The following is a 16,743-nucleotide window of genomic DNA, read 5'->3' on the forward strand; positions in this document are numbered from 1 at the left end:
CAAAAATAAAAATATATGTATTTTTATGATATATATACACACACATATTCTGATCCTTTGACCCTTAAATTTCAGATTTATATTTTAATAAATGTATCACTTATTATAAATTGAACTCCTATTAAACCCTATAAATAAGCTTCCTGCAACAAGCCAAGTCTAAAATAAAAGCATAAACATTCTAACATCAAGTCAGGGAACAAGAAAAAGCCATTTAATCATTTACTCTTAAAAAATATTGTGGAGTATTTTATTTGCTGTGCTTTGTTTTTCTTCATCCTCAAGGTCAAAATCATTTGCTATGGTAGAGAACATTTATAAAAAGAAAGAAATGTTGCATAAATCCACTGAGGAGGGAAAATGCTCTTCCCATCAGTGTTGTAGTTATTAAGTGGTTATTGAATGCCCTGGTGTAAAGAACAAAGTGGATGCTTCAGATAACGATATGGCCCCTGCGTTCTCTCGACTCCCTTATTAAGTCAGCCTGCCAGAAATACATGAACAGTACAGGTCAGTGTAGAATTAGCTTGAGAATCATGTGTGAAAATATACATATTTTCAAATAAATTAGCTGATTGGGAAATCAGTATATTAAAGATTGGTTAATGCCTTAATAAACATGAAAATGGATTTTTCAGTCTATTAATTTCCAAAACTGGAAGAATTTAATGCTTTATTGTTTGAATGGTGAATTTCAAAATAGAATTAAATTTGAATTTAAAAACAAAAAAGGAAAAATCACTTGGCCTTATTGGTTTTTAAATAAATAAAATACTTGCTTGAGAATGTCCTATTTTTGCTGTTATCAAATGTTTTTAGTATTTTATAGAGATGGATTCCTTCCACACATCTAAAAATCTTTTTTTCCTGTTTTTGTGTAATTGTGTTATTACTCCAATAAAATAAAGAACTCAAAGCCAACAATTCATTTCCACAATGAAAAATATAAGAGTATATTGATAAAAATACATAAAAATGGTTTTGAAAGTTTTAATACCATTCTCTTAGCCTGTGATAAAACAAATAAAAATTAAATAGGGACACTGATCATTTGAATAATAAAAGTAATAAAAGTAAATATATCACAAATGTATATTATCTCAAAATTTCCTTATGCAGAGAATTCTTATTTTCTTTTTTGTCGAGAATTCTTATTTTCACATGCCCATGTATATATTTATATAAATTAACAATATACTGGATAGCCAAGTAACCTCAATAAATGCAAAATAGATAATATCATATAGAGCTATTATCTAATCACAATACAGTTAAACTAGAAGTTAATAGTAAAATGATAGAAAAAATTCTAACCACTTGAAAATTAAGAAATTCACTCCTAAACAAACATTGAGTTAAGGAGCAAAGAAAATATATAAATAGCTGTTTGGAGACTAAGAACATTCTCTGTCAGAATCTGTGAGATAGAACCAAGTAGTCATTGAATGTCTTAATATTGACAAGAATAATCAAGAGAATGAAAGAACATGACCAAAAACTTAGTTTGAGAAATTAGAAATTAAACAAAATGAAGGGAATATAAGTAGAGCAATTAATGAATTATCAATGTAGCAGATGCTTTTAGTATAGCAGTGATTCTTAGAAAAGAAACCAATAAAGCACACAGAGTTTTGCATGGTTGGCAAGAACCTAAGATGACCCCGAGGACTCTTGCCCTTGGGTATTCGCCAGCCTATGAGCGCAGTTGAAATCTGATTATGATGAGGTACCACTTCTGTGATTATGTTTATAGCTAAAGGGAGATTATACTGGGTGTGCCTGACCTAATCAGATGAACCCTTTTAGAGTAGTTTTCTCCCACTGGTCATGTAGGAGTAATTGAGGGAGAGAGAGATGCTCCGGCTGGCGTGGAAGAAAGACTGCCTATGGGGGCCTATGTGGCAAGGAAATGTGGTGGCCTCCACTTACAGAATGGTTCAAGGACATGAGCTAGCAGGACAGCAAGGACTTCAGCCTTAAAACTGCAAGGAAATGAACTCTGCCTGTTGGTAGGTCTGAACCTCAGATGAGAACCGCATTCCCAGTCAGCGCCTTAACTTATCCCAGAGAGATCCTGAGCACAGAATGTGACTACTTGGGGCCAGATTTCTTACTTAGAGACACTGTGAGGTAATAAATTGGCATTGTTTTAAGCTGCCGAATTTGTGGCGATTTGTTACACAGTAGTAGAAAACGAATACAATTGGCAAAAATGGCATGTTAAGGAGACTCGAATGATCTTCTGTTTATAGAATGCAACAGCAATCTGGTAAGAACACAAACACTCCAGTAGAAAAATGGACAAAAGACAGGGACAATTGACAAAAAAAATAAACATAACTGAAACGAACCTCAAGAGTCATGAACCTTAATTTTAATAAATTAGTATTAAAGTACCCATAAAATACTTTGTACTTTTCACTTTGGCCAATAAAAAAAAGAGGGAAAAAGTAGCAAAGGAAAAGAAACAAAAATAGGTAAATAATGCAGTAATTCACTATGCCGAGGAAGGGGTTCTAGGAGACAGAGACTTAGTACCGATCTCAGAATATAGTATCTCCCAATGAATGTCTAGTGATTAAATGAATACTGCACATAGGACTAGTACAGAAGTTAACTTAAAAGCCCAGTTATATGTGAATGGTTTCTTTGTTTCCACGGTGGGCGTAGCGTTTACTTTTGCTTCTCTCATCCTGGGTCAGAGACGATCATAGGATTTTTCTAGACACAGACCCAGCACCATGGCTCATCTATGCACACCAGCAGCCATACCCACCCTGAGCTCTTACTGCCTGTCTCTCCCTGAGTCCAGGTTTCTCCCTGCATTGTCTTCTTATCACTTTCAATATCATATCTATCATGTATATTTCAAATCCTAAAAGACTACAGAGTGGTAGAACATTACAGCAAGAACTTTAGAAATCATTCCTTCATTTTACGTGTAAGACACTGGCCCAAAGAATTCTTTGGGCAAAACAATACAGAAAGTGAGAGGTTGAGCCCTCATGTTTAGAGACTTTCTTCCCCCTGTTATGGTCTGAGCCAGGAGAGGGGTGTAAAGATGAGGTTATTAGTGACCCACAGCTGACTAACCTAAAAAACTAGGTTAGCTTTTTCTTTTTTTTTTTTTTAGAGCCAACCACATCTTTGTTAGTCTCTGCACCAGGGCCACTGGAGTCCCTACCTGCAAGGGAGCTTTAACAGACACCACAGAAATGAGGGGGAGTCTTTGTAGATTTTAGTAGAAGTGTGATTTGTTTTAAAACATCACATGAGATTCTGCTGGTAGATGGATTGAAGAAAGGCTCGACTGAAGGCCATAGATTGTTTTAAAAGTTCTTGGAATGATCAGCTGAGAAATGGTGAGAATGACAGATGTGCTTGGCTGTATAAAATAGTTTACATCATCTGCCTACTCCATATGTGAATAACCTGCAACATGATAACAATTCATGCATATTTTCTGCATGCATGCAAATAAACAATGTGCATAATTAGTACAGTGATTTGGGTAATCAAATATGTATAGAGGTAGCACATCCAAATAAAATGAACTTTTTAAAGTTTATTATTTTTGAGAGAGAGAGAGGGAGCATGAGAGGGGCAGAGAAAGAGAAGGAGAGAGAGAATCCTAAGCAGGCACCATGCTCAGCACAGAACCCAACACAGGGCTTGATCTCACAACCATGAGATCATGACCTGAGCTCAAATTAAGAGCCAGACACTTAGCCACTGAGTCACGCTGGTGCTCCTAAAAAGAGCTTTTAAGTTAGAAGATTTGAACCCTAACTTATTGACCGATTGTGTATGTTTGCCAGGTCAGTTACACCAGTTGTACCGTCTAGGTCCAGTTTTCTAATCTGAGTATAAAGTTCTCTAGGGTCATTTTCCATTTCAATTCTTATAAGCTTCTAGTAAGAAAAAAAAATACACAAAACACAAAAAACCTTGAGAATAATTTATAAAATCTATTTGATTGGAAGTGTATGTTTTCCACATAGTGCAGCTTTCATGGTCTGCTGCTCACATAAGCACAGTTGTTGACACTTTGCATAAGAAAGTTAAAACAGTCTACTTTTTTTCCTTGAGAGAAAAAGAGGCGAAAGGAGCATGTTTCTAACATAGTTCAATGTAACATAATCAGGAGAGTGATGGCCCATCACCTTCACTATATTCTATTGGCGAGAAGGAAATCACAGGCCCTGCCCACATGCAAGGGACGGGAGTATAGGAAGGTGTGACAACAGTGGCCAGAATTCGGAGACACAAACTTAGAATTCTGTAACCACGGACTGCCACGGAAGTATTTTCTCACACATAAAGAAGAGATATTGTTACATACTACTTGTCATATTGCCAATCCTTTTTTAGGTCTATAGGCTAAAACCTCTGAAAGAGCTTTCATTTTCTCAAACCACAAAAATATTCTCTATTCAACTGATACAACCTCCCAGTTAGTAGGGGTGTTAGTGACAAATTCTAGTTGTTTTGTTTTTGTTTTTATATCTCTGTGCATTAGCTTACATACAAGTTGCTTTTATCTAGGGTTCTTAGATCTCCGGAATTTTTTCTACCTATCACCTTGTTTCCATGGAAAACCATGTTACTAAATTCTATGTAATCTTCCCTATTATTTACCACACTGTTTTTCTTCCATTTTCATATCTTCTTGTTGAATTTGGGCATTCATTTCCCTGGGTTTTGATTCAACTCTAGTTTTTTAATACTTTTTAACATTTGGGGGGGAGTAATGTTTATTGATTTATTTATTTTGAGAGAGAGAGAGCACCTAGGCACTCACATTTGCAGTGAGGGAGGGACAGAGACAAGGGGAGAGCACAGAGCCCGACTTGGGGCTCCATCTCATCAAGGGTGAGATCATGACCTGAGCCCAAATCAAGAGTCGGAAACTTAACTGACTGAGTCACCCAAGCACCCCAACAATGATGGGTTTTTTTTTTTTAATTTTTCATGGGGCACCTGGGTGGCTCAGTCGGTTAAGCTTCTGACTTCGGCTCAGGTCATGATCTCAGTTTGTGAGTTTGAGCCCCACATCGGGCTCTGTGCTGACAGCTCAGAGCCTGGAGACTGTTTCAGATTCTGTGTCTTCCTCTCTCTCTGGCCCTCCCCTGCTCATGCTCTTTCCTTCTCTCTCTCTCTCTCTCAGAAATAAATAAAACCTTTTAAAAAAATCTTTCATGTATCACGAATGTGTAAAACACATGGTACTACGGAACTGCTCTGCCTGGAACTTGCCTCGTTGGCCTTTATCTTCCTCCTAAGGTTGAAGTCTCCCTCTCCTCAGAACATAGGTTGGAAACCTCCCTTCTGCAATAATGACAGATACTCACCTTTTATTGCAAGATGAATAGTAAACATTTACATGATTATTGATTGAGAATTTAACTGTACTGTTCATCATCTGCAAAAACTCCATTTCTCTAAATTCTGAAGTACATCACTGACCAGGTAGAACTATAAGAATTACATGCTTAAGTTTCATTTTGGTGCCCTTTTCTCTTGTCTTTGTTAATTAATGATCTTATCTTTGAATGAAAGATTTTGGGTACCTTTATTTATTAATGTTTTTATGTATTCTAATCTACTTTTATTTAATACATTTATTATTTAATTCATTAATTTAAAATTTTATTTATTAATGTTCTTTATTTAGCTCATCAATTGAAACCCTCATTGCCTCCCATATTTTGGCTAGGCACACTTTAGCTCAGTTATTTCTGTATGTTTTATTTCGTTTGTTTTTCTTTCCTCTCTCACATTTAAATATTCCTTGATTTACATCATGTGTAAACTTCTAGAGAAAGCACTGACATTTCTCTCTGGTTAGCATAGTTTCTCTCAAGTAGATTACCTGGCCTGCACCCACCTGTCTGTGGTTTGATCTTGCTAACATTGACTGGTCAGTTTATCTGATGTTATTTTGACTTGAAAGATGGGACAAGTTTCCCTGGCTAATATTGGAATCAAGGACTATCCTGCCATGATGTGGCTTACCAGGCTTCCTTTGCAAAATGTTGATTTCATAAGTTAGTTAAGCTAAATATGAGTACTATATTTTAAGTCTAATTTGTGGGGTCCCTGGTGGCTCATTTGGTTAAACATCCAACCCTGTTTCAGCTCAGGTCATGATATCATGGTTTTGTCAATTTGAGCCCTACGTTGGTTTCTTTTTTTCTTTTTTTTTTTTTTTATTTCTAGGAGAGAGAGAGAGAGAGAGAGNTTTGTTGTATGATTGCTGAAGCTAGGACTTCTAGTACTGTGTTAAATAACAGTGGTGAGAGTGGACATCCCCACCTTGTACCTGACCATAGAGGAAAAGCTTTCAGTTTTTTCTCCATTGAGGATTTTATTAGCTGTGGGTCTTTTGTATATGGGCTTTGTTTGTTTTTTTGTTTTTTTTTTTAATGTTTTATTTATTTCTAGAAGAGAGAGAGAGAGAGAGAGACAGCATGAGCAGGGGAGGGTCAGAGAGAGAGGGAGTCACAGACTGAAACAGGCTCCAGGCTCTGAGCTGTCAGTCAGCACAGAGCCCGACGCGGGGCTCGAACCCATGAACCGCAAGATCATGACCTAAGCGAAACTCGGATGCTTAGCTGACTAAGCCACCCAGGCGCCCCGAGCCCTACGTTGGTTTCTGTGATGACAGTGCAGAGCCTGCTTAAGATTCTCTCTCCCTCTCTCTTTCCCCCTCCCCAACACACGCTGTCTCTGTCTCTCTTAAAATAAATAAATATAACTTAAAAAAATTTTAAATAATAAATAAATAAAATCTAATTTTTAATCATGTCCCACTCTGGAAAGGCATAGGAATTCCTTCTAGATCCCAAACATTAAACTGCTTCATTTCGAAAAATGATAGACACTTCCATGAAAATGTTACCTCAGGCCTTTCGTTCTAGCCTGTGTTTATCATTGGCATTTCTGCAGCATTGCTTTGGCATGGGTCACACCTATAATTCATCATCTAGGATTTCCAGTTTCGGTTTTTTCAAAGTGGACAGAGATGTTAAGAACCTTGTAAATCAACCTGAATTAAGCAGCCTTCCAGAAATACAGATCCCCTGTACCCCCTCCTTTAAAAAAATATTACTCACACCTAATTTTACAAGTTTCTTTCATGTGTACGTATATATGTGCGGGGGGGAGGATTTGCCTTTATATGTGTATATATAAACTTATGCAATGCTTTCAACTTAGCTTTTATGGATGTAACAACTTTCTTTTCACTCATTTTATCAAGTTATGTAAGAGTTAATTATATAATTACACTAAAGTGGTACACAGATAACATGATTTGAAAACAAACATAACTTGTTCTTTTTTTAAATGTTTATTTATTTTGAGAGAGAGAAAGCTGGTGAGGGACAGAGAGAGAAAGAGAGAGAATCCCAAACACACTCCACACAGAGTCTGACAAGGGACTCGATCTCACCACTGCAATAGCATGACCTGAGCTGATATCAAGAGTTGGACATTCAGCTGACTTAGCCACCTAGGTGCCCCTGAATATAACTTATTCTTGATAAGTAAGCAACTCACCTGGTGAAAGCAGAAATACACAGGTGTGATAGAATAGAACCAGCCATTTGAGCAATTTCAGCACACCAAGTGTATCAGTCATGGTGTTTTACAGAGAAGATGCCAACTACTGTTAATGTGGTAAGTCAATTAGAATAAAGGTAGGTTAGATTAAAAAAAAAAAGTAATATGTGCCCAAAGCATTGTGCAGATAGAGTGATAAAGGAGGTTTAGATGAGAAAGTAATTATCATTCTTCCCCAGTGATGGGCAAAAATAACCACTATAAGCAACAGTCAGAAAACACTAAGAAGTTCACCTTGGCTAAAAAGCACAGCTACTGTGAAGGATAGATTTGAAAAATTTGGTGCTAAGTTGGAGACAAAAAGCTTCATCTGGCAATGAAATATGATACAGAGGTATACATTCACCAAATATTTATTGGGCATCTAGCATAGAGCAGGCTTCATGGTCCACAAAGTTCTAGATTTAGGTGAGGCTAGAATGAGGGTGATAATTATTATGTATAGCTCTCCAGAGAAGTGACAAGGATGAACAGAAAGCTCATAGGAGCTTGGAAGATGAGACTGAGAGAAGGGTTATTTCAAAGGTGTAATTTAACAAATTTGAACTTAGATTACTGTCAATATTAGAAAAGAATAAGAATAAAGGGGAGTTGGAGTCTGTTTGTTCAAAGAATGATACTACAAACAACCAAAATCAGAAACTTGGTTAAAGGAGTAGGTTTAGGGGGTGCCAGGGTGGTTCCGTTGGTTGGACATCAGACTCTTGATCTCAGCTCAGGTCTTGATCTTAGGGTTGTGGGTTCAAGACCTGCCTTGAGCTCTGCACTGGTGTGAAGTCTACTTAAAAAAAAAAAAAAGTCATGACTTTAATTGAGAGCGTGTTTCATTTGAGTAACGTTAGGCACACTTATACTTTCTTAACAGTAGCTCATGCAGACAGTAGAATATGCTTAACAAGTGTTTGGAAACTAATCTGTAAGCATCTATAGGATTACTTGTTTATACCTAATAACTGGTACCATATACAATGTTGAGTTGTCAAACAATAGCTTATTTTAAAGAATACTCTTAAGATTAAAGTTTGATATATTGGCAATAGCACGCTCATCTGTAGAAAATCTGAACTAGTTAGATCTTTAGTAACTGTGCTAAAAAAAAAAAGGTAGCAATTTATTTATTTTATCATCATCCAGGGAAGACACATCAGAGAAGGATATTTAGGGGGACAATCATTGGGCATTTGATAAAATTAATTTCATGTTATTTAGGTTCACATCTTTTAACCTTAATATTCACAGTTGCTGATTGTAAATCAGAAATCTAGGCAATTAACAATGATATTTAGCAATGGATATGAAGTTTGATATGGAGTCAGATATTTGGCATCATATGTGAAGAACTGTGATCAGCAGAAAGTGGATTTGTCCAAAATTTTTAAAGACTTTGCAAGTATTACTTTAAAAAAAATTCCTTATAAGTTACAGTAATACTACATACCAAAGAGTTTTATCATTGCCTACACTTATGTTATTATTATGACATTTGCCTTATGAGAAGTATATAATTAGTTTGGCAGGCTTACTGTAAATGAAAATTAAATAGAACTCATGTCTACAGTTACCAAGAAGACAGCTTGTTGCAGCTGATGAAATAATTTCCATGGAGATACTGAATATTTATTTATATTACTTAAAATTCTATTGTATTTGTATTATATAAAATTCCATTAGTTTGTGGTGTGAACAGGTGTCTTCATTTTTTTGTTTCTTTGTTTTTCACTTCAAGAGTGAATTATAGATTCTCTTCACCTGTTATACTAATCTTGCTATTTTGTTTTATGGATTATTTTCAGTTTTAAATTGATGGAAAAATTGTAAGGGTGTCAATACACTGTTTAAGAAACAGTGTTGTTACACAAAAGATAGAGCGTGGGCTTTGGGTCAGGAATAATTCTCAAATCTTGGCTTTCTCATTTAATAGTTACATGACATTAGACAAGTTATTTCACCTGTCTGAGCCTCAGTTCCCTTATCTGTAAAATGAGAACATTTATACTAACTTTTCTTACCCCTCACCCTCCTTATGGGGCTTCTCTAATTCATAGGAGAGTGGTTTGCTTAATATATGTTTCTTTCAGCTATTTGTAACTTTATAACATAATAACTTGATTTCATGCTTACATGGGAATTATGGAAAAGGGGATAACATAGACAATTTCCTTACTTCCTTTTCTTATTCAATCTGTGTTTTGCTTAAAATCTCTTCACTTCAAGGAGAATCCAAAATCAGTTTATAGCACTAATCCTTTCTTCCTAGGCTATTACCGAAATTAAAGTGACTTATATCTATCTCATGCGCAGAAACTTAATGAAAGCAGCAGCTCCTCTGAAGGCAGCACTGTAGACATTGGTGCACCTGCAGAAGAACAGCCTGTAGTAGAACCTGAGGAAACCCTTGAACCTGAAGCCTGTTTCACTGAAGGTAAAGAAAATGACCCTCATGTTAATCTTCCGTTTACAGAATGCAGGTTGTTTTAGCTGTTGATCCCCTAAGATGAATCATTCACAATAGGAAAGAACCTTCAGTAGATCTATTTGAATTACTTCTAATAGGCTAGCAGTTTTTAAATCTATTGTTATTTTTGGCTATTTCTGCCCATTTTGTGTAAAAGATCATGAACATAGAGAAAAATATTTTAATGTGGTCAAAACAAGCGACTGATTAATATTTTTAAAAATAAAATGGTGATTTGACAATAAGTGGGCATCTTTTTTATTTTTATTTCTAGAAAGAGGCTTATGGGGCAGAGGGAGAGGGAGAGAGAGAATCTCAAGCAGACTCCACACCCAGTGTGGAGCCCGTTGTGGGACTTGATCCCACAACTGTGAGATTATGACCTGAGCCAAAATCAAGAGTGAGCCACCCAGGTGCCCTACAATAACCTGGCACCTTAACATTAGTCAAAATTCTCATACAAAGAATTTGCCTTGAAAATAGCTTTCTGGGGGTGACTGGATGGCTCAGTTGGTTAAGCACCTGACTTCAGCTCAGATCATAACCTCAGGATGCATGAGTTCGAGCCCCAAATCAGGCTTTGTGCTGAGAGCTCAGAACCTGAAGCCTTCTTTGGATTCTGTGTCACCCTCTCTCTCTGCCCCTCCCCAACTCAGAAATGATTGCAAATGCTAAACTGTACTTTTTTTTTTTAACAAAATCACCATTTTCCAATGGTCATTGGATCAAGCAGGAAATAAGCTGTGCCCCATACCTGATACCTGAAGAGTATCTTAGTTGAGCCTGGTACAATATGGACAATATAGCTTTAAGAGCTTTGTCTTCCCTGTGATCGTATTTCCCATGGTCTGATTTTCTCGGGAATTTGAGTTTTAAAGATCTGAATATATTTGCATATTCTCTCTTTAGTGATCTCTTCCTCAGAGGCCCGGTATACATTATTGCCTTTTATCTTCCATATAAATTCCACATGTTACTCAAAGTCCTTCTCAAAACTACCTTCATCTGACAGTGGTGGAAAAGAGCTTATTATTACTCTGAACAGCTATAATAAATACATCCATTTAATTCACCTGATGATTGTTCATATGTTATCTTGTGAGAGCTTTCCTCTTTCCGTTCTGAACTGTTAAATGTATCTTTCTGTCTTTCTTCCTCTCTCTGTCCCTCTTCGTCCAGCATACTTGACTTTTTCTTTTTAATTTTTTTGCCTTGAGATAAGGTTCCTGTATTTATATCTTTCCTTGAAAACAAGAATGTAAGGCTCTTAGTGGCAAGGTCCATGTTCTGTATCTTTTGTTTCTTGTTGTATTTTTTTTTTTTGAAAAGTGATTTGTATCTTCCCATGATGCTTACAAAGGCATTCACAGGTATCTGTTGATTTTGAGTGAGTAAAGCAGTACAAAGAAGGAAATGACAAATCAAAGCAAGGCCAAGCAACAACATTTTGGTGGACTAAATTAATTTTGAAAATTATATGAGCTCTTCTAGGAGCACCACAAGAAAACAGTAACAAACCCAGCATTGTTGGGAGAGATCTACATTATTATTCCATAACTTCTTTAAAAGGGAAGTTTTCTGGGGCCCCTGGTGACTCTGTTGATTAAGCATCTGGCTCTTGACTTCAGCTCAGGTCATGATCTCACAGTTTGTGGGTTGGTGCCCCATGTCAGACTCTGCGCTGACAGTGCAGAGCCTACTTGGGATTCTCTCCCTCTCTCTCTGCCCTTCTCCAGCTCACGTGCTCTGTCTCTCTCTCTCAAAATAAGTGAATAAACTTTTAAAAAATAAGCAAAATAAATAAACTTGAAGCTTTCTGTTTATTGTTAATTTTTATTTTGAAGTCCTTTACTAAAGCGACTTCAATGGGGTGCAATAGGATGACATGGTACAAGGTAAAGCCACTTTATATTTGTACTATATACATTTCTTTCTTGGATAATTAGAGTTGAGGCAGAAAAAGCAGGTATTATCAGTCAGGTAGGGCACCATTTAAAGAGGCTGAATAATTTTCACACCCTCACACAGCTAATGAATGTTAGCTTATTACTCCAGGATTCGAGAATTTTCCCAACAAGAGAGAGATGATAACTGTAGTGAAAAGATGAATCAGGGATGTGCCAAAGAATCTTATTGAAGCAGTGGAAGTTACTTTATCTACTCCTGTTTGCACATTATACTTGCAGGCTGTGTACAAAGATTTAAATGTTGTCAAATCAGTGTGGAAGAAGGCAGAGGGAAACAATGGTGGAACTTGAGAAGAACATGTTTCCGAATAGTTGAGCATAACTGGTTTGAGACCTTCATTGTTTTCATGATTCTCCTTAGCAGTGGTGCTCTGGTGAGTGAATATTAAGCAAAAGTGGTACAATATTAAGTTTAAAATAATCTAATACTGGTGACTTACTAATCTTTCTATTACACTGTTGTAGCATCCAATGCACTTTTTCCCAAACCCTCATTCTACATCCAGTTTCATTTTCATGGCCTCAGATATCACCTCTGTTTGGCAGACCTCAAACTGTTATCTCTACTTATGACTTCTTCCTTAAATATTGAAACATCTCTATATCCATCCAGCCTGTGTTCACTTACCCACTCATATACCCACACACCACCCCGTCTTCTACCTGTCTCCAACACATTTTTAATTACCCCCACATCATATCTTCCAGATTATAGACTTAATGTTTCAACTATGCATTTCTGGATTTATTTTTACTATGCATATATATAATTTCTGATAAGCTATTTATTAATTTTTGCTTGCTCTTAAGTAGCCTAGAAAATTTGTCCCTCCAGCCCATTCATTATAACCAAGGAATACAAAAGTTCAATTACTCATATTTTAATAAGAAAGTAAACATGGCGGGGCACCTGGGTGGCTCAGTCGGTTAGTCATCTGACTTCAGCTCAGGTCATGATCTCACGGTCTGTGGGTTAGAGCTCCACATCGGGCTCTGTGCTGACAGCTCAGAACCTGGAGCCTGTTTCAGTTTCTGTGTCTCCCTCTCTCTCTGATCCTCCCCAGTTTGTGCTCTGTCTCTCTCTGTCTCAAAAATAAAAAAAAACGTTAAAAAGAAAAAAAAAGTAAACATGGCAGCTTCAGTGTAGTTAATGGAAGCACTGTGATGGAAAATACATAACATCTAAATTCTTATGAACCCTGTTTCTGAACAGTATTATTATTATCTCTTTATGGACAGTCAATAAGTCCTTAGGGACTACTTCTCTGTCCCTTTTAAATTGTGTCAACTATTCTTACACTACTCAAGAAACAATGAATATTGGTGACAAAAAAAATTGGGCAGCATGCCTAAGTGATTCACTTAAAGATTGGTTTTTCTGTATACGAAGATGATTTTTATATCAAATTAATTTACATTTGAATGAAAATTGCTTACAAAAATATAAAACATAACATATAGATAACATTTTAGAAAAACACTGATGCAAATAGAATACTTAAGCCATAAGATAGATAGATAGATAGATAGATAGATGACAGATAAAATGAGCTTGGCCGATTGAAATACAATTACTTAAGTTTCTTTAATTTATATTTATAATTAGAATATAAGCCTATATTCTCTGATGTCATAAAGTTTTTTTGCATGTCACTTTAGACAAGAAATAGTCTTTTGCCCTGAAAAGAATGTAAGACTTAGGGGTAAAGTATAAAGTGCTTTCATATTGGAAGGACACATATTGCAACCTAAATGAGAAGTATTTTCATCTTGTCATCATGGTCATGCTGTATCTCTGCCGAGAAATATAAACTATCAACAAAATAATGGGGAGGGGACAAATGAGCCCGCCTACGTAGTGAAATTGGGTGATGTGATGACCAATTACAGTTTCTGCTTTTTGAAAAATAGAAGCCTTCACTTTTTATTTCTTCAATCTTTTTACGGGAAAAAAATCAACTGAAGAGAGCAAAAGAAATGAAACAAAAGGAATATAAAACTTCAAGCTAAGGTAGCACTATTAGGATATAACATCAAGAAATGTTTCCTGAACAAGTCAAATTAATTTGTGAGAATTATGCTTTTACCTCTTTCTTCGGGCTATAATATCGATGGAGAGTACAACTTTTCCCTGATACACTAAAAGATCTTTGAGAGGGTTCGGAAAAAAAACCCAGCAATAACTACTCTTCTCCAGTAGAATGTCATATGTATACATATAAAATCATGGAAAATATATATTTATGATCAGAAAAATAGCTTATAGAGTATAATAGTTTTAGAAAGCTAAAAGATATCACTTTTCTTTATAGGCATTTGAAGACATATATATTGATCAGCGAAAGACAATTAAGACGATGTTGGAATATGCTGACAAAGTTTTCACTTATATTTTCATTCTGGAAATGCTTCTAAAATGGGTGGCATATGGCTATCAAACATATTTCACCAATGCCTGGTGTTGGCTGGACTTCTTAATTGTTGATGTAGGTATCCTCCACATCTTTATCTCCCTTCCAGGATAGTTTGTTTTGTCTGTATACTGATTCTAAAATAGTGAATCTCTGACAACTATGCTGAGTTGATAGGATGTTCTACTTAATAGACACTAAACAAATTCACAAAATGATAGTGTTGTAGTTTTTGAAAGAAATTGGCTAGTTTAGTACTGGTTTAGCCTGGGGGAGTCAGGGGGCAGGGTAGGATTTATGGTGGTTTTAGGGTATGTTGCTTAAATTCCTTATGTCGTGAGTCAGAGACTCGCGTTTGAATCTCAGTCCCATCTCTGATGGATTGTGTGCCACTGAATAAATTACTTGGCTCCTGACTCTGTAAAATGGCGATATTAGTATATACAGTAATAAAGGCACTCAATAAACAGTGATGGTGATGACAGCTACCATCATTTTTTTAAAATTCTCTTTAATCTACTCAAAGTTTTTAGAGAGTAGCTTTAAAGTGTAGATTATATAGATTATACTCCATTAGAGGCAGTTAAGTATACAGACTGTAGGGAAAAGCTCTACTTCATGCAGCAAGAAGAGTTTCCGTGGGATGTAGACTCAACTTGAAGCAAGCCCGAAATGTACCAAACAGCCCTTCACAGATGCCCAGTTATTAACAGTACTTCGTCTACCCTAAAACAGGTGGCTGCCTCTGGAGATTTATTAAACAAAATGTTTCATGCCGTCAGTTTGGCATAATTTCAGCTCTAGAAAAGTGTGTCCAAAATATCGCAGACTTCGTAGGCAATATTGTTTATCCCCAAAAGATAATAGATAATAATACAGCAGGACTATGCAGGTTTGTTGTGGAAAGTATTTCCAGAGCTAAGAGTCACACATATGTTATATCTCTTTACTTCTGAACAAAGGCAAAGCCAGAGCTATTTGAAGAAGAGGTTAATAACGTTACTATGAAATGAGTAAATTAAGAAAAACCTCAAAAAAAAAAAAACAATTGCTTTATCACACAACAGAAAATATTTCTAATATGGAGGTTTCAAGCATTAGAAATTATATTATTTCAACTCCCCAGAATTTTTCACACTACATCTTCAATGTAATTTAACCTTTTTGAAACTTCCTGTGCTTTGCTTTTCTGTATTATGATTATTACATGTCTGAAATTTTAGTGAAGGAATGATGATTTTATTTATTAGTGTAAGTTGAGTTTTTTAATTGTCAGATTATAAGCACTTTATTTTTATTTTTTTATTGTAGTTGACACACATGTTACATTAGTTTCAGGTATACAACATGGTTAAGTTCAATAGCATGAAATATATAAAGGAATAATTCTAGAGAATTTTATCATCTTGCAATAAAAATATTTTTACTTTTCAATATTTTATTTTAATTATTTCATTAGGATCAGTGCAACTCTCTTAAAAACACACAAAAAATTATAACATGTTGTAAGTAGTATAAAAATATATTTAAATATAAGGTAACTTAATATACTTGAAAATAGAAAATTTTGCAAAAATAGTGTCCATGTATTTGAAACTGGCCTATACTAGCCACTTTCAAATCAAAGAAATTGTAACTCTGTTTGGATACGGAGTCTTGATAAATCTTTATTTAGAGAATTACATACCTAACATTTTGTTTCTTCGTACTCATGTATTTCATACAAATGATGTAAATCCATTGATTTATTTACTTGTTAAAGATTAATTGTGGCCATTTTCAGCCAAGTAACCATGGCAGAAGCTGTAAGTCTAGTATAGAAACATTTGAGGAAGTTTCATGATGGAATTACATGTTAAATTACATTATTTACATAAGAATAAACTTTAGAGAATTGAAAACAGAAGGTTTTAGCAAGACAAAAAAAAGTCACCTTCATAAGTCAGCTTTGAAATCAATGTGCTAAGTTTTTTATTTTTTGAGAGTATCAATTATAATTAGTTGAACATACGATGAAGGATTAAAATTTCATGCTTTTTCTGATACAATAGCAGTTACTGTATTTTATTACTAATGATGCAAAGCCCCAAATTCAGCAACAGCCATTAATAAGGAAAGGATATGTATTCTTCACCTGAGTAGCTGAGTCAGTTAAACATCCAATTCTTGATTTCAGCTCAGGTCATGATCTCACGATTGATAAGATCGAGCCCTGCCATAGGCTCCACTGACAGCTCAGAGCTTGCTTGGGATTCTTTCTCTCCATCACTCTCCCTCTGCTCCTCCC

General features: G+C 35.6%; 1 protein-coding gene across 1 annotated transcript in view; it reads left to right on the forward strand.

The window, feature by feature from the left end:
* LOC120243913 (sodium channel protein type 1 subunit alpha) overlaps positions 1 to 16,743 on the forward strand; it is a 176,030-nt gene that overhangs the window by 138,042 nt on the left and 21,245 nt on the right. The window contains exons 18-20 of the mRNA XM_039250140.1: positions 9,925 to 10,045; positions 12,265 to 12,419; positions 14,358 to 14,531. Of these exons, the coding sequence (XP_039106071.1) occupies positions 9,925 to 10,045; positions 12,265 to 12,419; positions 14,358 to 14,531 (450 nt within the window). The remainder of the gene's footprint in view (positions 1 to 9,924; positions 10,046 to 12,264; positions 12,420 to 14,357; positions 14,532 to 16,743) is intronic.

This window comes from Hyaena hyaena, unplaced genomic scaffold (genome assembly GCF_003009895.1).
Source record: "Hyaena hyaena isolate Hyena2069 unplaced genomic scaffold, ASM300989v1 scaffold_363, whole genome shotgun sequence".
In the NCBI taxonomy this organism is placed as follows: domain Eukaryota; kingdom Metazoa; phylum Chordata; class Mammalia; order Carnivora; family Hyaenidae; genus Hyaena; species Hyaena hyaena.